General features: G+C 39.5%; 1 protein-coding gene and 3 long non-coding RNA genes across 5 annotated transcripts; 2 read left to right on the forward strand and 2 right to left on the reverse strand.

Annotated features, from left to right (window-relative positions):
- The first annotated feature begins 1,134 nt into the window (after positions 1-1,134).
- On the forward strand, positions 1,135-2,828 carry LOC9267742 (uncharacterized). Of its 2 annotated transcripts, XR_010739324.1 has the most exons (4): positions 1,135-1,642; positions 1,730-2,103; positions 2,213-2,284; positions 2,606-2,828. It is a non-coding gene; the product is annotated as an uncharacterized lncRNA (long non-coding RNA). The 2 variants fall into 2 exon arrangements; XR_010739323.1 differs by lacking the exon at positions 2,606-2,828 and having other exon boundaries at positions 2,213-2,458.
- Positions 2,829-6,246: 3,418 nt separating this feature from the next.
- LOC136355162 (uncharacterized) lies at positions 6,247-10,811 on the forward strand. Its single transcript, XR_010739325.1, has 4 exons — positions 6,247-6,412; positions 8,716-8,829; positions 8,915-9,167; positions 9,260-10,811. It is a non-coding gene; the product is annotated as an uncharacterized lncRNA (long non-coding RNA).
- LOC107276008 (probable LRR receptor-like serine/threonine-protein kinase At3g47570) lies at positions 6,730-10,450 on the reverse strand. The gene is made up of 2 exons (XM_015770772.2): positions 7,423-10,450; positions 6,730-7,291 (listed from the first exon to the last, which is right to left on the reverse strand). The coding sequence occupies exons 1-2, from the start codon at positions 10,448-10,450 to the stop codon at positions 6,921-6,923; spliced, it is 3,399 nt and encodes a 1,132-aa protein (XP_015626258.1). The 3' UTR covers positions 6,730-6,920.
- Positions 10,812-14,766: 3,955 nt separating the features above from the next.
- Positions 14,767-15,722, reverse strand: LOC107280077 (uncharacterized). Its single transcript, XR_001543129.3, has 2 exons — positions 15,424-15,722; positions 14,767-15,048 (listed from the first exon to the last, which is right to left on the reverse strand). It is a non-coding gene; the product is annotated as an uncharacterized lncRNA (long non-coding RNA).
- Between the last annotated feature and the right edge of the window lie 6,806 nt (positions 15,723-22,528).

Raw genomic sequence — 22,528 nt, forward strand, 5'->3', positions numbered from 1 at the left:
GGCATTGATCGACCAGAACAGTTCAAATTATACATGGAGACCCATATCAGACCTGTTGAGATGGGTGACTTTTGCTGATCAACGACTGGTTATTACTCTGTTTAGCCCTATAAGGGCATGGTTTGGATATTTCATGTTGTTATCCAAATCTTGTTCTTAGGCACTTGTAGTTTTTGTTCATGTAGTTGCTAGTAATTGTTACTATATCCATCTCAAAATATAAGAACATAAAATTAGATAGGATATTTTCTAGTACTACAAATATGGACAAACTGCTTGTAGATTCGTAGTACTAATAAATGTTTCATTCAATTTTAAGTTCTCATATTTTGGGACGGAGGAAGTAACATTTACACTGCTATGTACTAGGACATTATGATATGTAGATGCAATTTTTTATATGCAAATGACGGTTTTTAGATGCAAATTATTTTAGGAATATTATTTATTTGATCATGTTTGGAAGACTAACTATCAATCTGACCCTGCATTTTCTAATTTGTTTATTTGACTCTGCTTTTAAAAAATGAACATACTAGGTGAGTTAATAGTGTTAAGTAAGGGGCAAATAGTCCTTTTGCCCTTGCTTATTTGACCTTGTTATGCCTTACTTGTTTGATTTGACCCTATTATGTCATATAGTGTATATATTCGGATCTGTTGAAATATTTGTAATAAATTTGACATATGTTTCATATTCAAGACAATTTAGACAGATTTGGCTTCAATTTTGACTTCAATTTGATAAATTTAACTACAATTTGACAGAATTTTAATAAATTGAAGTGAACAAGTCAATTTCACAAATTTGACTTCAATTTTAACATATTCTTGACAAAATAAACTGAACAAAATTTGACACAATTATGGCAGTTTTTTTACAAAATTTTGACAATATATTATCCTATTTTGTGGATTCCAAATTGCATTCAATGAAGCATAAACACATATATGGCCAAATCCAAAAGCAAATTCATGTATACTAATATAAAAAGGAGGAGTTGCCCCCCTCTAATCCTACCGGTGAAATCACCTGGTTCAGTCTCTACCGTCCATCTGCGTCTCTCCTAATCTCATCCGTCCGCTGTACACCGTAGCTCTATCTCTTCCAGCGATTTCGCCCGATCTCATCCCACCAGCGATGTCGCCCCCCACGCGGTGACTGCGCCGCGCAAATCCCCGGCGCGATGACTCCGCCTACTCGCTCCGCGCCTCGCTCCCCGTCGCCTCCTCGCTCCGCACATCGCTCCCCGCGCGCATCCTCGCTCTGCACCTCCTCTCCTCGCGACGATCCACCGCCGGACCAGCGACCTCGCCTCCTCGCTCCGCCGCAACGTCGGACCTCCCTCTTCCTCGCAACGGTTCAGCGACGGCGCACCACCGCACCGCCATACCAGCGCCGAGGCTGCCGCCGCCCACGCCTATCCGCCGGCGCCGGCGCCGAGGAAGGCCCCTTCCGCCGCCGCCGCCACCACCATCGCCACCGTGCACTCGAGGTCGTCCCTCTTCCCCATCGGCTGCAGCCTGAGCCGACGTCCTCCCCATCCGCCACCGCCGCTGCCGCCGACGGAGCCGAGGTCGTCCCCAGCCACCGACGCCAACGGAGCCGAGGTCGTCTCCAGCCGATGCCGCCGTTTTCCTGGTATCCCATTCCTAGCATCAACTTGATAATGCAGCGGATGCCCTCACTTTCTCATCTCAAATAATTAACAAAGTGCGCCATTTTCAGCTCTGCTACTGGTTGAAGAAATCATTCCTGGCAAGCAGTTGTGGATCCCTAATTCTGGAGTTCTTTCTCCTTCACCCATGCTTACATGCTGCCATCCTCGATTACTACCACCATGGCTGCGTTGCAAGGTTGCAACACGGTGGTGGATGTGGACTTGACAGAGCAGTAGCTTCACATAAGTGCTTTGTTATGTTATCCTCATGAGGAAGAGATTGAATGGATTGAGGGGGATTAATTTCAGGCTCAATAGATTTGGAATAAGTACCTTCCAAATTCCCCTCAATCCACATGGGGATGGATGAACTCAACAAGGCCGAATGCATCTCAAATACAAGTTGTGATGTGAAGGTGATAATCAAGATTGGAAAACCCAGGTAAGATATGACTTTAAGTGGTGCAAGTTAATCGTGATAGCAAATCCGTTTAGTCTTATTAGGAAATGTCATACATGAAAGAATGTGATTGACAAAAATATTTTTTTAGCCTTCTGATTTGCAGATGCTTTATTGGAGTTGTGCTGCTCCTCGCGACAAACATGAAATGGAGAAGAGAAGGGTATACTCACATGCATATATTATATATTGATATTTGGCCTATTGTAGAAACTATTGGTTTTAAGCATACATGCCCTAAAAAGCATATGGTTTCTATAGTAAGGGTTGATAACTCCATATTGATATGTTCTCTTAGAAATACATGAAATAGAAATTTGTGTGACATCTAGAAAAACACCTTGATTCACCTTTCTAAAATGCTTCCAGTTATGTTTAACTAATGAACTCTGGATAAATTAAACTTGCTGATGCAAAACCATAATGGATTTGTAAGAGGTAATGGCTTTGGATCTTCAGTGAAGAGTAATCTCTATTTTCTCAGGTTCATTAAAGGTCAACAGGGCACGACCAGCAAATTGATTTTATGGATGTTCTTTCAAGAACTCACACCCTTTTATTTAATCTTGTAAATTTGATGTGTGATTGAGTTTCTAGGGTCAGAGCTTCAAGTGTGATTGAAGCAGATCTACATTTTGTGAGAGATTATGCAGAGTAAAAACGACGTAGTATTTTCTTTCATAATACAATTTGTCATGCTTCATTTATTTTTCTTATGGAGCACACACACGTTGATTTTACTGCTTAAATGATATTTGGAATACCTGATGGGAAATCCACTGATGAGTCCTATTTAACAGAAATTAGTGAGATACTTTTTGCAAAATGGAACATGATACTTTCTGCCAAATGAAACATCTTTTAGCCGCCCTACTTGTTTCTTCACAGTTACCGGTAAAATACTCTCACAGTGACATGTACAACAAGCTAGGAACATAAACTTAATATGTACTAGAATGTTTAGGACTATCCTTATGATAATTCATGTGCTCGATTTAGCATTTCAGAATGTACCTCATACTCTCAATGGTATAGATGCAAGATAAGCTGGCAGCTTTGGTTGCGTCAATAGGTTTTGTTATTTTCTTTTTTAGATTCTCTATCATGAGAAAAAGCTCAGCCTCTTGGTATTAATGTGAAATTGGGATATGGCTCTTCTGTTACCATGGAAAATTAATTTGTTGTACGAGCAATTATATTTACATCTGTACATTAGCATACAAGCAAACCTTCGTTTGTACAGCCTGCACTGGCATAATTGGGAAATTAAGCTTATCCCTGTCCAGAAGCATATATCTATTAAATGATTTTTTAGCACGTTGTTGGCAAGAGAGGAACTAAAGTATGCTACTGCATTGTGTATTTTTGCTTGACACATGGAATTTGATTTGTGGAACCCAAATTACCAAACAATTTAAGTAGATCCCTCCATTACCCCTTTTGTTAGTTGCATTATATAGGCACAGTTTAGATGGAACTCTATTGAAAATCTTACGTAATATCATTATAGAAGAGGGCTGTTTGAAAGGCTGGCAGCGACAGGAGGCTTACTAATTGTAGTATCGAGTATGGCTACTCCTCTTTCTTATGTTCTATTTCCTGTTTACCTATTCTTCTTTCAGTTTACTGACCATTATAGCATTTTGGTCAAGCTCATGTAGATATCTGTGGAAGTTGTTTCCTTCATATGAGTGGGGCACTCTAGATTCTATGGATGATCTTATGTTGTTTTATCTTTCTGTCAAATTATAATGGAAGTTGTTTGAGGTACTGGATTGAACTAATAAGGAAAAATCATTGTATGTCTGGTTAAATTTAAAGTTGTTTCATGTTCTAAAGAGTTAGATCTGTACTGTTGATACTTGATAGAAGTGAGATGAGAGTGTCACTCCAATTGATAACCCCCCTCCCCCCCCTCCCCCGAACTATGGTGGTGTATCAAATCTGTTCAGGGGCAAGGTATGCCAACATGGCAGGAAGCCACTCCAAAGGATTGCTTGTGAGATGTAAATAATACAACCACTTTCTGGTATTGAATCTGGGTTGCCCATGTAGTATTTTTCTTGGTTTTTTTTTCATGTTCAAGAAAATGCTTCAATAGAAGGATCATTTGAGATTAAGAAATGATCCTTTGAAGTTTTTGGTTTTTTTTTGTCGCTCTTAAAGCCTCATATATCTTGCTTATTTATGCTATAGGGGCCTAAAATAAATTATTTTTACAAACATGATGAAGTGGAACATTTAAGATTCAAAGTGGTACATAAGTATTTGCTGCAATTTCAAGTATATTAAGTTATTAACTGGTTCACGGCTGGCAACAAAAATTTTGAGACATGAAGATTTGTGGTATTTGACATTCCTGCCCCTTTATTCTATTGGTCAATGACATGTATCTTGTCGTTCTGCTCTGTTAATTTGTTGGGATATTTTATTAGTTACTGCAGTGTAGAAAAGGAGCTACAAATCACATATATTTTCTTGTCAGGAGAGTTGCACATCATTTTATTAAAACTTGTGTAACCCCACAAAATGAAAACTTTTATGTGAAATTATTTTGGTTACAATATATTGGGTTTAATTTATATTTTGAACATAACGTGCATTGCACGTGCACGATTACTAGTGTCCAACAACATGCAACAATAAAACAGTCCAACATAAACACATCAATAGGCCCAACAAAACCACACCACCAAATCCAACGGAAGCATACCATCAGGTCCAACATCACACATACAGGCACACCATCAGGTCCAACATCACACAAACATGCACTAAATAGTAGGAACATATTACATGATCAACCAAAGAACACACGATCAGCTAGCCTCCCTCTAGCTCTTCCCCTACCCCTGCCACCTCCACCACTTGCACTTGAGCCAAACCACGAACCTTCCCTCCCTCCAGCTCTTCCTCTTCCCCTTCCCCTACCCCTACCACCTCCACCTCCACCCCCACCTCAAAATTCCTCATGGGCTATCGGGAATATGCAAAATAAACCATGTACCTCATCTAGTCCGAGTCTGATTTGGCTTTGACCCTTGTAATTGTGTCGTTGGCTAAACCCAAGGGGTTGTGTACCCTAGGACAACCCAAGGATGACCCTATAAGCTATTTATTCAGTAGCGTCATCGAATTAGGGTTAGGTTTTGCTTAGACTATTTTTGCCATTACAGTTTCGCCGCTAGTTCGGTTTGTGGAACCCCAACCTTGAGATCTTAATCATTTATCTACAAATTGAGTTGCAATCTACCTTGTTTTTGCTTGTGTTTTATGATTCATATGAAGGGATTAGCCTTCTCAGCGAGGTCAACCGAGCAGCGCACGGTTGATTACCAAAGGAGACATGGTAATGCAATTGCAGGGTTCAGATTGTGTTGATTGGAAGCCGGATCGTGTGTCTAGTTTCCACCAAATCGAGAGTTATCAGCACCTATCGAAAGATCGAGACCTAGGTCCTTAGTTAGTATCAGAGCACAAATTGCTTGTTAGGTATACCTTCTTTAAGATTATTAGTTTCTTTTATATATACCTATAACTATAAAACTTTCACACAAAATTATTGCATCCATTACCTAGAAATTTTGAGCCATTGAATTGTTCTATTAGATTTTGCTTTATTGAATTTTATGTTGCATGTCGTGTCGAGTACTAGTTTAGTTTTAGATTTATTTTTTTTAGTTTTGAGTATTTCATCTCTTCGTCAATTCGGGTTTAGGGTTCATTAGTTAAGTCGTGTGAGTTGTATGTCAGTTTTGGATGTAGTTTTGCATCATGTCGATTGTTGTTGGGACTTAAAAAATCGAACTAACCATCGCCGGGTTTCCGTTTTTATGGTTTGGAGAAGTTTTCATCGAGCGGTTTTGGAGTTGCTCGGTTGGTAGGATTTCCTATTGACTTTTGTATTTCAGTCCCTATAATATTTATATTTACATTTAAGTCTCTATTTGAGATCATTGGCCTGTTTCTGTTGAAAAATAATATAAAAAAGAAAAAAACGCAGAAAGGTGATATCAGAAAACAGAAAAAATATCGCAAAAAAAGAGAAAAGAGCAAAAAAAAAGTAATGGTATTATTCTAATTCAATATATTTATAATGGCATGAATCAAATTAATCCGATCTCTATCCCAGTCTCCAAATCCTCCGAGGGCGTCGACTCTAATGGCTGCGCCGAGTCTGTCACGCTGCCGCCGCTGAAGACGCGATGGGCGACGGCGACGGCGACGGCGAGCAAGCCAGTACTGCAGGCGCCGCGATGGCGGTTTCCCAGGTCCGGCGCCGTCCTCTGAGGTCAGGATGGTACTGCTTTTCTGACCTTGCGTGTGCCTGTAACTGTAATCTCAATTTCCTGTGTTTCCTTTGAATGCGCGTGGCATGTTTGTGGAAATGCCTCTGTGGGAGTAGCACGCAGTACTTACGCACGCACGCACATGTGTGCCCATTTTGCTCTATGCATATCCTTATGCCTGCATGTTGTGAGTTGTGCTGCTGATTAACCACTGCAGAATTATTGGTTTTTTAAGTTAGAACAATATTTTGGTGTGTTCCAGCCTGCTGTCTGTTGTTTGCTGACCATTGCATTTGCTGCTGACCCAAACAAGTTTTAGGACCAAGAGGTTGATTCTGTGTGGACTTAATTATGGTAATGAAAGTAGCTGTACATAATAGTTGCAATGCAGAACAGCTTTGCAGTCTTTGCACTAATTTCAGGAAGGAAAAATAAGAAAAAAAAGGCAAACTTAGCTAGAAATGCTTGCTTGATGGAGTGTCAAATGTACTGCCTAGGTCTAATTATTACTCAAACCATTTTTCCTCCACTGGAAAGATCAACAAATGCTTGCTTGATGGAGTTTATTTCAGTGGAAACCTGTGCCATCCCTAACCTGTCCTTCGGTGATGCTATGGAGCACATGAGCGCCACCTTAACCAGTGGGAGGACACAACTTTGCATCAGTTCGGAGTTTCCACCATCCAAATCATTGTGTAGCATATTGGGGTCTAAAACCTCGGTTACCCTGTGGGGTAATGCAGCATCCACGCGATCGTGGAGGCTCAAACCATCATTGAATTTTTCATCGGTTGGACGCTTTCCAGTTAATATCTCTAACAACAGTACTCCATAGCTGTAGACATCACCCTTCGTTGATATTTGCCCACCCATTCCGTACTCTGCATTTTCATTTGAAAACATAAGAAAGGTGAATTGTGGAAAACTACAATCCATGTAACATTGGATAAGTTAATAGGATGGCTGAAGCATACAAGTCAATAAATCAGTATAAGTTTCCAATTTCTCTCACCTGGTGCAATATATCCTATGGATCCTTTTAAGTCAGCCAAACTTGTAGAGTTACTAGGCTCTGCTGTTGAATTAGCACACATAAATCTTGCCAACCCAAAGTCACTGACATATGCAGTCATTTCAAGATCCAAAAGAACATTGCTTGGTTTGATGTCACAATGTATTAGTGGGGATACACACTGGTTGTGAAGATAATCTATAGCGTATGCAATGTCCAAGGCTAAGCTAATCCTTTCACCCAAAGTTAGGAATCTCTGCTTACCAAGGCCATGGTCCTCTGGATGTAGCCACATTTCTAGACTTCCATTTGGCATATACTGAAAGACAAGTGCTTTAAAATCATAGCCATTTGGATCAACCGTAGAGCATAAAGTAATGATTTTGACAAGATTTCGATGGCGAATATATCTTAATGCCTCGCACTCCGCATTGAAGCTTGTGGGTGCTCCGTACTTGTTGAGATTGAAAATCTTAATAGCAACTGGGTTGTCCTCAAATGCCAGAAGGCCCTTGTAAACAGCCCCAAAGGATCCCAAACCAACCAAATTTGTGGCAGAGAACCCATCTGTCGCTTTGGCAATATCTTCATATGATATTTTCCTCAAGTTCACACTGGAGTGCTGCAAATTTGGTTCTTCTTTTCTTCTCTTCATGAGAACAACCGTTAAACATAACAATGAAATTACAACAGCAGACACTACGATTGGAATTACTATTTTCAAAACAGTAGACTTGCTTTTACTTTGTGATCCTGATTCAGGGCAAAAGGGCAGGCCATACCCTGGAGCATTCGCACACAACCTGTAGTTCCCACCCAAGATAACCCTGCTAGCATTACCAAAGACACCATTTGATGGTATTGCCCCTTCAAAATCATTGAATGAAAGGTTGAGTTTCTGCAAAGAACTTAAGAGAGTGAGGAACTCTGGAACTTTTCCTGACAAGCTGTTACGAGAGAGATCCAGCTCCTTGATGCTTTTTAAGTTCATGAAAGATTGTGGAATGCTTCCAGTAAGAAGGTTCCCTTCCATGTGAAGGTATTCCAAAAGCACGCATTTCCCTAGAGTGGACGGTATTTCGCCGTTCAAGCGATTGTTTGAAATACTGATACTTCCAAGATTTATGAGGTTGCCAATTTCTAGTGGTATGGGCCCAGTAAACAAATTATGTGACAAATCTAAACTTTTTGATAGGGAAGAAATGTTGAAGACCTCACTTGGAAGGCTTCCACCGAAGAAATTGTGAGAGAGATCAAGCTTTTCTAATTGTCTCCACTGCCCTATGTTTGCAGGTATACTCCCATTCAAGTTGTTCCCATCTATATAAAACTCGGTTAGTTGGGAAAGGCTGCCAATAGAATCTGGAATATGGCCAGAGAGGTTATTTTGTGCAAAGCTTAGAACCAGTAAGTTGCTAAGATTTCCAATGGTAGGTGGGATGCTCCCACTAAACATATTGTTATCCATATACATAACAGTGAGACTCTTTAGGTTACCAATCTCTGATGGAATTGTCCCAGAAAGTTTGTTTTGCTTGAGAAACAACCAGTTGAGCTGTGAGGGAAGATTACCGACTGAGCTAGGCAAGCTTCCTCGGAGAATATTGCCATCCAAGGCCAACTTTTTCAGTTGAGTGCAGTTTGCAAGGGATGAGAGGAAGCTCCAGTCCCCTGCTTCAAGCTGGTTGTATGCAAGATCAAGGTCCTGCAAGTTTGGCAAGGACCCAAAAGACGGCACTACACCGGTGAGCCCAGTAGCAGTAAGATAAATCATTTCTAGTTTGGACATATTGGCAAGAGAAGCTGGGATCGGCCCATTTAACTGTGTTGTTGATAGGATCAAGGTTTCAAGGTTTGGAAGCCTGTTGCCTATATCTGGTGGTAGTCGGCCGATGAGTGAGTTATTGGCCATTCCAAGATATTTCAAAGATGTCATGTTGAAAATGTTCTGTGGCACATTACCAGACAACTTGTTATATGTAAGAACTAGCCTCTCTAGGGTTTGGATTTTACTTAGGCTCTCAGGAATGCTCCCCACCAAGCTATTTGCTCCTAGAGATAAAAGAACCATGGAAGAAAGGTTTCCCAGTGAAGCTGGTATCCCTCCTGTTAGTTTATTCTGTGCTAGACTAAGGTATTGAATAGGTGCAGCAACTGCTGTAATAGGTGGTATGGAACCAACTAAGTTGTTACGGTTGAGGTAAATGGTTGTCAATTTGGAGCTGTTGAAGAGGGATGGTGGGATCTCCCCTGTAAGACCATTTTGCATGAGCCTAATGACTTGCAGGGATGAGCTATTTGCCAAGAACTCTGGGATTCCTCCTGTGAGCTGATTGACCCCGAGATCGACATATATAAAAGACGGGCTACTGCCCAACAATGGTGGTATGTCACCTGTGAGGGCGTTGTTGGAGAGATCCAATGTTTTCAGCTCACGAAGCGTCCCAAATCCGGTAGGAATTTCGCCTTCAAGCTTGTTGTTGGAAAGCATAACTTGCTGGAGGTGAGTGCATTGGGTTAAGCTTGGTGGTATCTCACCTTGGAGGGAGTTGTTCCATAAGCCGAGTACCTGGAGATTTCTGCATGAGGTCAGCTCATCTGGAATACGGCCTTCAAGAGAATTGATGCTCAGGTTCAGGTAGCTGATTTGTCCCAAACGGCCGAGCTCACTTGGAATTTTTCCAAGGAATGCGTTGTTTGATAAGTCGAGGCTTGCGATGGAGCTCAGATTGCCTATGCAAGGTGGTATTAAGCCGCCAAGGCCTTTGGAGCTGACATTGAGAGCCATGACTCGGAGTTGGGGCTGTGTGCTGTTGCATGAAACACCCTGCCAGCTGCAGAAGTTCAGGGATGTATTGGTCCAAGAGCTTAAAGCTCCATTAGGATCAGAGATTTGGGACTTGAAGCAGAGCAGGGCTTCTCTATCAGTGTCTGTGTCATCACTGATTGCTAATGGCAGGGAACTTGAGAAGATGAAGACAGCCAAGAGAGGAATGAGTTTTGGGCAGGAAGCAAACAAGCGGATCATTTTGCTGTTGGTGCTGAGGGCAGTGAGGCTTGCTATTTTGCTTATGGCTAATATGTAGGAGGAGGCACGCACTTGCCTTATATTTCTGTACTCCAAGGAAATCGGGCTACTGCTTCTAGCCTAAAAACAAAATCGTAGTCCAACACAAAATAGTCTTATGTGAATGTGATGCATTATCTCAGTCTGGAATTTGGTGTTCTCTTCATTTTCTAAGGTCCGTCATTTATTTGGTAAGTCAGAAGTTTTGAGTTGATTTGGCATGCTGGATTGCTTAATGTGATCTTCTTGATGCAATGCAATTGACTGAGGGATACCCGACAATTAACGGTTTTAAACTGGAGAGTGGTGCTACTTTGTAGTATTTCATAGATAACAAACTCTGCAATTTGCCTGATGCGCGTGGTCATTTGACGGGTTGAAAAAATGTCTGTACCAGCTCAGTTTGGTTGATGACTTTTTAACTGAATAACTTGCATGCTGAAAAGGACTGAGTTGGACCATAGGTCGATACATGCACCCCACTAAAATAATAGCCTCCGTTGTTGACTAGAATACTCTTCTGTCCACATTGCTTCTTTCTGATTTTGGGTCTCCCTAGAAATATAGGCGCGCTAAGCCGCTCTGACCATTATAAGCAATGTAGGTTTGATGACCTGATGGATTATATGTACTCCCTCCGTGACGTATGATTGGATGAGACATTTTCTGTCTGTTTATATTCGTAGTAATAGAAAATGTCTCATCCGATCATATGTTCTTATATTTTAGAATGAATGGAGTACCAAAACTACACCACAAATAAAGATTATACTTATGTCTGCTTCGGCATGCAATAGTGCTCTGCTTAAAGTAGAATTAGAAAAGAGTATATAGTACTAGCATATTGCCCATGCGTTACAACGGGATTTTAATTAAAGAAAATTATAATTAACTTGTTATAATTACCATTTGTATATATTTAATCTCTTAATTCTTGCATATATTTTTTACTGACATGTGGTCTATGATCCTTCTGGCTCCATAATATCATTTTTTTTTCAAAACAAAATTAGGGATTTAGTAGCGAGGGTGGTTGACATATGGATATGGCCCCTCTAGCTCCATAATGTTTTTTTCCCTTTCCAAAAAAAGTAGGGAGTATGTCTGAGAGGATTATTGTTGGCTCAATCCGTAATAGTGACATCCTAGAGGCCTCCCGAGCTCTCCCCTACCCCTCTTTATGAGGTTTTTGTGATTATTGAGAAATGTTAAGAGTTGGGTTGAGAGATTTGAAGTTTGAGAGCACAAGACAACAAATCCCATCACTCAAGGGCTCCACCTAACATTTGTGAAGCATTTGTTTCTCCAAGAGGTGAAGGTAGCAGCTTCACCTCCACAGGGGAAGAAACAAGACAGTGAAAAGAGGAAAGCCTCTTTTAAAATGGTGTCACCAGTCTGTCAAGCGGTGTGCTCATCTTCAGTAGAGGCTCATGGACGTGGTCGTCGTGGCAATGCCGCAGTCCCCTGTCAATCACGTTCATTACTGCTCTTTGGATTATCTTGGAAGATGTTTTTCTTAGTTTAGCTAACTTTACCTTTGGAATGGATGGTGTTGTTCTTTATGTCTTATCTTTTATAGCGATGTTCTGGGAATATCATTTCCTTTGTGCTCCATCTGTAATCCTCACTATATAAATAAATTTATGAGTTTAATTTTCAAAAAAAGAGGAAAGCAATTGAAAAATACCTAATTTATTTGGGAGCTTCCTCAACGGGGACGTGGGATTCTCGGTGGAGAATCCGAACTTTGGAAAACATCTTTGCGTCTCTACTTTGGTTTGCTTGTATTTTGAATTCTTGTCTTGATTTGTGCTTTTCTTTAATCTACTCGGTTGTGCATGTATTTGGGTGCAGGTGCTTCGTGGCTTTACGAAAGAACAACATATGACACACTGCACATTAGTTGCTTTGATCTAGAACTCAATTTGGGGTTGAGATCTTTTCATTTTTGTGCTTGCTGGCAAAACTGGGGTATCCGGTGTTGACATACTAGTTCCACCATGTATGTAGTTTCGTTAATTCGCAGGAACGCTTATTCAACCCTCCCTTTAGGTGATATCTTGATCCTTCCATTCACTTGTCGGAGTTAAGCCTTCCTCGTCACGGATCAATCAAAGGAAAAAATACAATCACTATATCAAATAATTAAAACCACAGTGGGATTTGGTTGAAGGTGTTATTAATTAAGGGCTCATTCAATTCGTATTACATGCTTTCGATAGGTTTTTCATAGGAAACCAGTTCCTAAGGGTTTGCTAGTGTATATGCATTCGGAGCATAGGATTCACTCCATTCTGTTCCCAAGCATTTCTGTAGGTCCCCAGTACCTTCAAAGGAATTTCATAGGAAAAAACAGTCCACTATTCCTGGCCCACACATCAGTTGCTGCCTTGTACCATCTAAGTACAGTAAATTAGATATAGGCCTTGTTTAGATTAAAAAATTTTAGCCAAAAACATCACATCAAATGTTTGGACACATGCATGAGACATTAAATGTGGGGAAAAAAACCAATTGCACAGTTTGCATGTAAATTACGAGACGAATCTTTTGAGCCTAATTATGCCATGATTTGACAATGTAATGCGACAGTAAGGCCATCCCGAACCCAGAAACTATCAAGTAGTTTTCATACTTGCCATGTCATATAGACACTATGTGTAGAAACTATGTATATAATGGATGGTGTCTTTAAATTAAATTCTCATCCAATCACCTCTCTTCTCTCTCCTTTTATCCACTTATCCTCTTGTTTTTATTCTTGGTACTTGTGTAGAGATGTTTTTTGCATGAGAAATGGTTTTAGAATTTTTGCTTATATGGCAATGTATTTAATGCTATGAAAACTAGATGACATGGAGGGTTGGGGATGGCCTAAACATTTCCTAATGACGGATTAATTAGGCCTAATAAATTCGTCTCGCCGTTTTCAGGCGGAATATGTAATTTGTTTTGTTATTAGTCTACGTTTAATATTTCAAATGTGTGTCCGTATACTTTAAAACTTTACACCCAAAGAACTAAACACGCCCATAATATGTTATCACATTACTGCTTGTAGTAATGAATGAATCAAGATTCCTGAGTTTTCCTTTGCACTATCCGAATGATAGTTTTTCCAGTTTTTGTATATTTTCTAATCCTCTGTTTCACACCTACAATTCTATCATATTTCTGTGTTTTTCCTATTCTTAAATTTTTATCATGTATTCCGAATAAGCCCTAAATGTTGACGGTAGAACTATCCATTTTTTTTTTCTTTTGAGGCTAAAATTATACTCTAAGAAGATTTGGTGGACCAAAATGTACTCCATTTTTTTTCTGCAGCTTGTATTTGTTAGTTCTGTCTGAGAAGCTCCCTAGTTTCTCACTGTCAATTCGATGAACGTGGCACGGGCTCACTCTGCTCTCTCAATATACTTGGCATAATATTTTGCATATCATTCCGTTCAAGGTTTTTCACATGTGAGAACTCCCTTCCCCTCAAGATCTATGTGGTGATCGAACAATTCGAATATGTATTTATATGGCATCTGCCTATGTAATATATGTCGCTTTCAAAAATGTCACTCTACAGCTGTAGAGAGAGGATCAAGCGCGATCAGTAGATCGACAACCTGTTTGGCACCATTCAGGAGATCACAATCTGGATAGAAGCAGGAGTCTTCAATTGTTCAGGAGAGTAGCATCCTAGTTGTAAGCTGATTTTTGCCCCTTTCTTTTGGGAGGATGTTTTTTAAGCATTCTCCTAGTAGCTCCGACAGCCTCTCGTCGAAGTCTAAAACCTGTTTATTTGTATATACTACTAATCTTAATGAAATTTGGCCGGCCTGATCTTTGGCCAGCCCCCCAAAAAAAAACAACTTTAGAGAGAGGGGAGAGAAAGCTTAGCTTTGTTTAAGATATAGATTATAACTACAAGTTCAACAAATATTTTATTATATTATATTTTTGTTATGTAATTATATATTCTACAAAAAGAAGAGTAAAGTGCACGAACGGTTCCTAAATTTAAATTTGTGCAGGTGTATCATTTAGGTACATGAACTCTCAAAATGCATTTTTCGGTCTTCAAACTTGTCTTCGATGTTATATAGGTCTAAATAGGTTTCAACCCACTCCATGCGTTGATGTGGCATTCTAGGGTGGCGCCTACGTGTCCGCAGGATCCACATGTCATTCACATAGAAAAAACTAAAATTCAAAAAATATTTTTTCTATCACTTCTGCAATATATATAACAATAGCATTCAATCTGATCAAGAACACAACTCCACTATACAAAATTAAATACTGCGGTTATTAGCAATATAAGATCTGTACAAAATATATTAAAAAATAAGAGAAAAAAAATAAAATAACATTTTTGAGCGTGTAAGTCTTTCATATAATCGAAAAAAGTAATTACAGTGCCCGTGCAATATACGGGTCCACAGCTAGGAACCATGATTTAAACCCGGATAAATGGAGTTATATATCTCCATGGCTCCATTACCATACCTACAGTACTTCTCTGTAAAGGGCCGGCTCAAATTCCTAGCAACAAGGAGGGTTATGTCCTGAAACATAACTCAAAGTCAGATTAAATCATGCACAACGCCAAAGAAAATGATAGGAGTACATACTATATGCTTGTTAGTTTGATAAGACCCTGATAATAAGTAATGACACACATTAACACTTATCTCGATGAATTAAATGCACGAATCATGAAAGGGTATGTAGCATAATGTTTGCAATGACCTGAGTAGCATATCAAGGTTCTAAGTTTAAATTTTGATAGGAATGAATTTCAGATTGGGTTGTTTGACGTGGGGCTAAGTTTCCAATTTAAAAAAACTGTGTATATCCGGTTGGATGTAGAGACCGGGTAAAAAATATCCTTCTTAAAAAGAAAAAAAAAAGATCGATCCAACTACACCTACGCAGCTTACCCGGATCCCAGTTGTGCTTCACTAGCCGCGGCACTAGGATTCGACGACATCGTGTGGATTTGGTTGGATCCAAGCCTTGATGCATCTCTCTGCCCATGATCAGTAGCTGGGAAGGCTTTCTGCCATCGGTGGCGAGCGCACACGGCAGAAATAATGTCATCTGCAGCAAGAGGGACGTCACTAGGATTGCCTGCAACCCAACGCCAACGCTAAGGCGAGCAGCCATCGAAGTTCACTGGCCTCTCTGTAATTAATTTGCTGCTAGCTGCACAAAGCACGATCAGGCTAACTGTGTAGTACAAATTACAAATGCAGAGTTAAGAAATACACCGGCCAGCTTGCATAAATAGGAGGTCTATACTCGATCGTCTGAATTTTCAGCAATGTTACTTTCGTTGATTTCTATTTGAGTCTTAAGCAGGCAATTGAAATTGGAGATCGATTATACGATGACCACACATGGACTAGAATGCAAGAGAAAAGAACAGTGACAGGTGAAGTCGGAATACATATAGGGTGTAGGAGACATTTCCGAGTCCTTTAAATGGTACATGTACACCGGCCGGGGTAAATATACCAACTATCGGATGATGAAATCTAGCAAAAACTGTGGAAAGTAAAGTGCAAAGTTTGGTGGCAGGTATTGGAACTGTGAGATTGTTTATAGTTAGGCCAAAAGGAAACAAAGAGGAAGATGGTTCAGAATCCACCAGGAAAAAATAAGCAAAACAGCCATGTGAGTGCGGCGCTCGTTTAGGTTTGTTTTTCGCGGTTTCGGTGTTTGCTTCTTTGTTGGTTTAGCGACAGTTGGTCACACTTAGCGGCGGTCGGTCCGGCGCTAGCCTTCTCCTGGGTTATGTATATGCGCTGTTGGTGCGTGGTGGTGTGTTTTTTTCCTTTTCTTGCCTACTGCCTCTCACTATGGTAGTCTTGTAATTTTCTCATGCTCTATTTAATGAATCATTGCACCGTCTGGTGTTGGTCGAAAAAAAAAACAGTCGTGTGAGGGATACCGGCCAACAGTAACAAGAAAGTGTACAGAAATTCTACGGCATGATCTAGCTAGCTTCATGGATTTCTTTTCTCTGAATTTCTCAAAGGGACTAGTCCTCTGTCAGGATCTTCTTCAAATATATCAGGTTGAATATTCAGTTTTTTGGACAATGGAAGAAATCGCGACCTTTGCTTAAAAGAAGCTACAACCACAACAGAATATTTAGTTGGATCACGATTGGTGGAATTCTTCTTGGTTGCCTCTTTAATTTGGTCGATCACATTTTTGTGTCAATGAAGATTATGTTGGTAAAATGCTCCAAGCTTGAGTGGGGACACCAAGTTCAGCACTGAAAGTGGTCTGTTAGCGCCTCTCTCTCTCTCTCTCTGGACACACGGCTTTGGTAAGAGATGGGAAGGGGATTGGAAATTCATGGGAGTCTTATTTTTACTTCTAGTTTCTTATTTGGTACTAGTAGAGATAAGAATCATGGGGAGTATGGATGTGAATTAAATTCTAAGTGATGATATATGGCTCTGGTATATCTCGTCGTACTTAGATGGGAATTTCCTTCCAATTACCTGTCTCTATCCACGTATTGAAAAGATGAGGGTTCGCTCTTATACTCCCCTTCCAAATTCCTCCTAAAACCCCCCATGTCGATTCAACCAAACAATAGATTTAAAAGTTGCCACCCTTCAAACTCACATTTTCCCCTTAACAATTCCACCCAACCAAACACACCAATAGAGTAATTCAGCAACTCGATCCAACTAGGTCCAGTGCCGCAGCCACCAAGACGCCTCCAATTTATCAAGCGAGTATTTAACCCCTTTTTTTCTCTCTCTCCCCCTCACCTACTACAGCCACTCAGCCATTTTTTCCACTATCCCATCTTACTATAAAGTTATAACCCACTAAATTATAAAGCTTAACATGCAAAAATGCACATCATCATCCACTAACAATTATTACATCTTAAACATCATGTAAGTATACTATATTATCTATAATTCTATAATTTGTTAAATTTTAGTGCTTTGAAATGCAAGCATGTTAAATCATCATCCCACATAATTCACATAATATTTTAATATATCTCTCCATCATTTTTTTAATATCTTATATATGCTTATATAGTTCGCCATCACTTAGTTAATATTATTTCTCTCTTCTCTCATTAAGCCATACCACTTCAATTGTTTATTGCCCTTGGATGATTAATCTATAGTTTAAATTATCTTCCTCTTTTTTTCTCTCATAAAGCCACATCACATTATACTTTCACATTTAAATAATCATTATATATACTATTTAAATTATTGTAAACCACGTCAACATATGTAAGCTTATATCATCCAGCTATCTTACACATTATTTCTATTTATTGTTACCATACTAAATTTCCATAATAACGCGCGGGGTTTCGCCTAGTTAGAAGAAAGAATGAGTTACAACCCATTACATGGCCCAATGTGGCTAAACAGCACAAGAATTGGGCACTCTTGTTCTTGGAGGCATTTTCTCCTCCGAAATAAATCCACTTTGACTCCCTCAAATATATCTCCAATCTAATTTGTATCTCTCAACCCTGTCTTGACCCTCCAACTATTGAAACAGTGTAATTTAACCTCCTCAACGGTTTTGAAAGCAATTTTCGCTGACGTGGCACGTTGACCAAGTCTAACCAGCTAAGTCAGTATGCGGTCTGATATGTTAGTCACTTTTTCTTCTGCTTGTTTTCTTTTCTCTTTTCCTTCTCTCTCTAGCCCAACACTGCAAGGTGGTTGGCGAGTTCCCTCCATTCCACAGCTAGTGAAGAGAGGGAGCCCGACACTAGGAGCGGTGGCTCGGCCTTGAGACGGAGTGGCGGCGGAGCGAAGCTAGGACGAGGAGCGGTCTCCGCCAATGCCTTCTACTCACAATACAGAGCAGGGACGAGGAACATAGGTGATGAGGAGCGGCGGCATGGAGCGCACTCCCCATCTCACCTGGTGGCCGACGCTTTCCACCGCGCCATCGCCATCTCCGTCGTCGGAATCATGTTGCGAACGAGGAGGTGCTCAGGGTGGCTGTTCTACACTACGACCACATCCGGCTGCTGCCGCTGCCCATACCGCTCCTCGTCGGTGCTCAGGGTGACCATGGGTGCCGAGTATAGGTACTGATTTTAAAATAACCGGTACCTATACTATATTATAACTGCCGGTTTTAATTAAATCAACACCTATGAGCCAGTCCCTATTAAGGGTTTTCTAGTACGTCTTGTTGTCTTTTGTCGCCAACCCTAAAAGAATAATTATCTGCATATGTGAACACTCATGCGAAGTTTAGAACTTAAACTCACATGGGTTTGTTCCACCATACAAGATCTAATCAGTTTAGCTATGCTCACTTTATGAGTTTAGTGGTATTTTGAAACATGTTTAATAATTGTTCATCATGTCAAATGTGAGCCAACTTTTTCTTCACAGCATATGTGAGTAAAGCTGGAATAACATGTCCTAAAAATGATTTCTTCGGTTGTTTATTGTGCACGCTTGTTTCAAAGGACGAGCATGCATGATTGATGGAAAATATCAAAACTAGTTTACTGGGGGCAGATATGCAAAATGTTCATGGTACAAAATGACGCATGTGAAGGAAATGTTTCCATGATGAGTGTAGGGAAGATGCCCTCCATTGTAAAATATAATAATTTAAAATCGAATTAGATATCACCTAATACTATGAATTTGGACAGTCCTATTTAGGGCCTTCTGGGGACCTTCTAGCAGCTGCAGCTTCTCCCAGAATCAGAAGCTCCCCAAACAGTCTAGCTTTTGGTCCAGATTCTGAGAAGCTGTAGTTGTAGAATCCAAAAAATGAACTAGAAGCCAGAAGTTAGGAAATCTAGCTTCTCCAGATTCTCAGAAGCTGGCTACCAATCAGTTGCTTCTCAGAATCTTAAGCTCCCCCAAGCAGGCTCTTAGATTCATAGCACTAGGACCACTTTAGATTCAGATTTGTAGTACTAGATTGTGTATAATCTAATTCTAGGTTATAGTATTTTGAAACAGATAAAATATCTATTATAAAAATATGTGAATTAGACTTCCCCCTATGTCGGAGCAGGGCGAAACAGGAGCTAGCATCAGAGCAAGGCTAACAATACAGCCAGCTGTTAATTGTATAGATATTTATAGCCTATCTCTCAGCTCACTCATATAGTAATTAGCTTTTCATTATAAGTATATGGTCCATCCGTCTTTCTCACAGATTTTCTTAGTTCCTAAACTTAAGCTGGCTGTAAGTTTATATCTCGTTTCACATCTCTCTCCTCTCCTCTCTCAAGCCAAAGTGAGGTGGGCAGTATCAGCGCATCGTTTCTCATTCATTTCCCTTGTGCGTCATTAATAGCACAAGATCCGGTATCCCCGAGCCCCGTCAGCACCACTCTATCCTCTTTCTCCGTGTGACCGTGCCCACCTAGTTTTTCTATTATATAGAACTAATACGGAGTACATAACACGCTATTTGTTTTAGAAACACAGTACACATAACACGCTATTTTTCCCCGCAATGAATCATTCTATGCCCTTCCCGCATTTGCTTTTCATCTAATTTAGCGAGGATGATTCCTCATGAAGGTCAGGTACTCAGGTTGGTTAAACAAAGTGAATTATCGGTGACAAGGACGAGAGCAAAGCGATCGAAAAAGAGCACTATATATAGAATTTTTCACGAAGAAATAGAAATAGTTTCACTTAATTGAAATGAGAGGAATTTTTCATTAGCAGACCTCGACACTGATAGATGTGCTTGATTAGCATTACAATAGTATTACAATCTCGACGAAATAAAAAAAATAAACATTCTATAAAGTTACATTAGAATAAGGATAACATTGTACAATTAAACGATGAAGAAAGTGAGTGTAATATATATATGAATTGAAGCTATAAACTTTAGTAGATCTTATCGCGCAAATGCCGATCATCCTGCTAGTTTGTTTGCAAGACAGTAAGGAAATACCTATGTCAAATTATGCCTACACAAGGATTAAAACCTTGGTCAATGGAGTTGTTTGCCCCCATAACTCCATCACCACACCTACAATACTTCTCCGTAAAATTAAGGTGCAAACTTTGTACTTGGCTCTGCTCAAATCCTAGCAACAAGGAGGGTCGTGTCTCGGGTCTGAAACATATATATAACTCCAAGTCAGATTAAATCGTGGACGTGAGAGAAAATGATAGGAGAGTATATATGCTCATCAGTTTAATTAATTAGCGTAGCTTCTCTAGTAGTCTAGTTCCTGGTGATAACACATTAACACTTGAATAAACTGCACATATCAGAATATATATAGATCCATTTACTACACAAACAATAAGTTCTGGATCATATTATAACTGGGGTATTTTTATTATTCTTGAAAATTAAAGGTACCGAGACCTAGAGATACCATTTTTTTAATGTAAAGCTTAGTACATCCATGAACTAGCTAGATATCTCAAGTTAAAACTTTTAGTATAAAAATTTGATACCTTCATGTATTTTTTTTAATAAAAGGACTATAAAATTAATCTCTCTTAGCTTACGACTTACCCCACAAAGGATTACCGCCACCCGAGCTGATACGATTTTGTAGGATTCGACGAGACCGTGTCGATTTGCTTGGAGCTAAGAGGAGATGGCCTTCATGCTTCTCCCTGCCCATGATCAGTAGCTCGGCAGAATTGCCTCCGGTGGCGAGCGTACATGGCAGAAATGGCATAATCTGCAGTAGTAAAAGGGACATCACTAGAGCTGCCTGCAACCTGATGCGAAGCCTAGCAGCTCCCATCGAATGCATCACAAAGGATTCTCTTTTGCTCCTGCAGAAACTAGGCTCAAATATATACTTATCTCATCTCAAATAATGTCAATGCTGTTGATTTTCAAATCTAGTCTAAATGGGAGAATTGACTGGGCTGTTGAAATTGGTGATCGATTGAACGATGACCACACATGGACTAGAAATGCAAAGTATGGAGCTAGCGCGGCAGGTGGTCGAGATGGAATGCATGGTTGGTAGGAGACTTTTCCTAGTCTATGAAATGCAAAGTTAAGTACTCCCTCTGTCCTAATATATAAGAACATAGAATCGGATGGGATATTTCCTAATACTACGAATGGTCCTAGTTTCTTATATATTGGAACGGAGGGAGTAGTGTCAAAGTTTGGTGGCGAGTGCTGGAATTGTTAGATTATGGAGATCTGCTTGTGGCATTGTTAAGATGTAGGTACAAGAACTCAAAAGGACACAAATATGCACTGTACACTAATTAGTTATAACCAGCTATCATTTCAATATGTATGATTTCTCCACGTGGGAGTATGAAAGCATGTAAAAAAGAAAATATTCATAAAATTCAAATAAAATTTTCTCTTAAATTACTTATCCAATCTATAATCCGATTATACTATTGTGTTCACTGCATTTAAATCTTTCTAACAAAATCTTATATAATTACGTTATGATAAAAGAAATACATGTGTTATAAATTGCTTTATTATATGTGAAAATTACTTTTTAACATATATATAAATCACCTTTTGATTTGATTAAATTACTTCTTAGGCATTCATAATGTTATGAATATGTTATTTTATTGTTGTTTTTAGTTAGTTCGGTAGTTTGCGCCAATTCAATTTAATTTTTAGATAGACTCATGTTCTTACCTCCACAACTGGTTTACTTTTAGTTCTGTGCTAAATTACTTTTTTTTGTGTTAATTATTTTTTATAATTTGTGTAAAATACTTTTTGTCTTTATTAAATTTACTTTCATAAATATCTAAGAAGTGATTTAATCAAATCCAAAAGTAATTTATATATATGATAAAATTAATTTACAATATATATTTCTTTTATCTTTTTTAGATAATGGAATAGTCATCCCGGCCTTTGCTCAAAGAGAGCTACAGCTCATTATTACAATCTAGCACTCTAAAACAAGTGTAGTTCAGAAATGACATAAGAAATGACCACACAAAGGTAAATTTAACCAAAACAAGATCAGGAGAACACATTATTGAAGTCTATTTGTGAATCTCCATCCATAATTGACAAAAAGCTGCATAACCG

This window comes from Oryza sativa, chromosome 2 (genome assembly GCF_034140825.1).
Source record: "Oryza sativa Japonica Group chromosome 2, ASM3414082v1".
In the NCBI taxonomy this organism is placed as follows: Eukaryota; Viridiplantae; Streptophyta; class Magnoliopsida; order Poales; family Poaceae; genus Oryza; species Oryza sativa.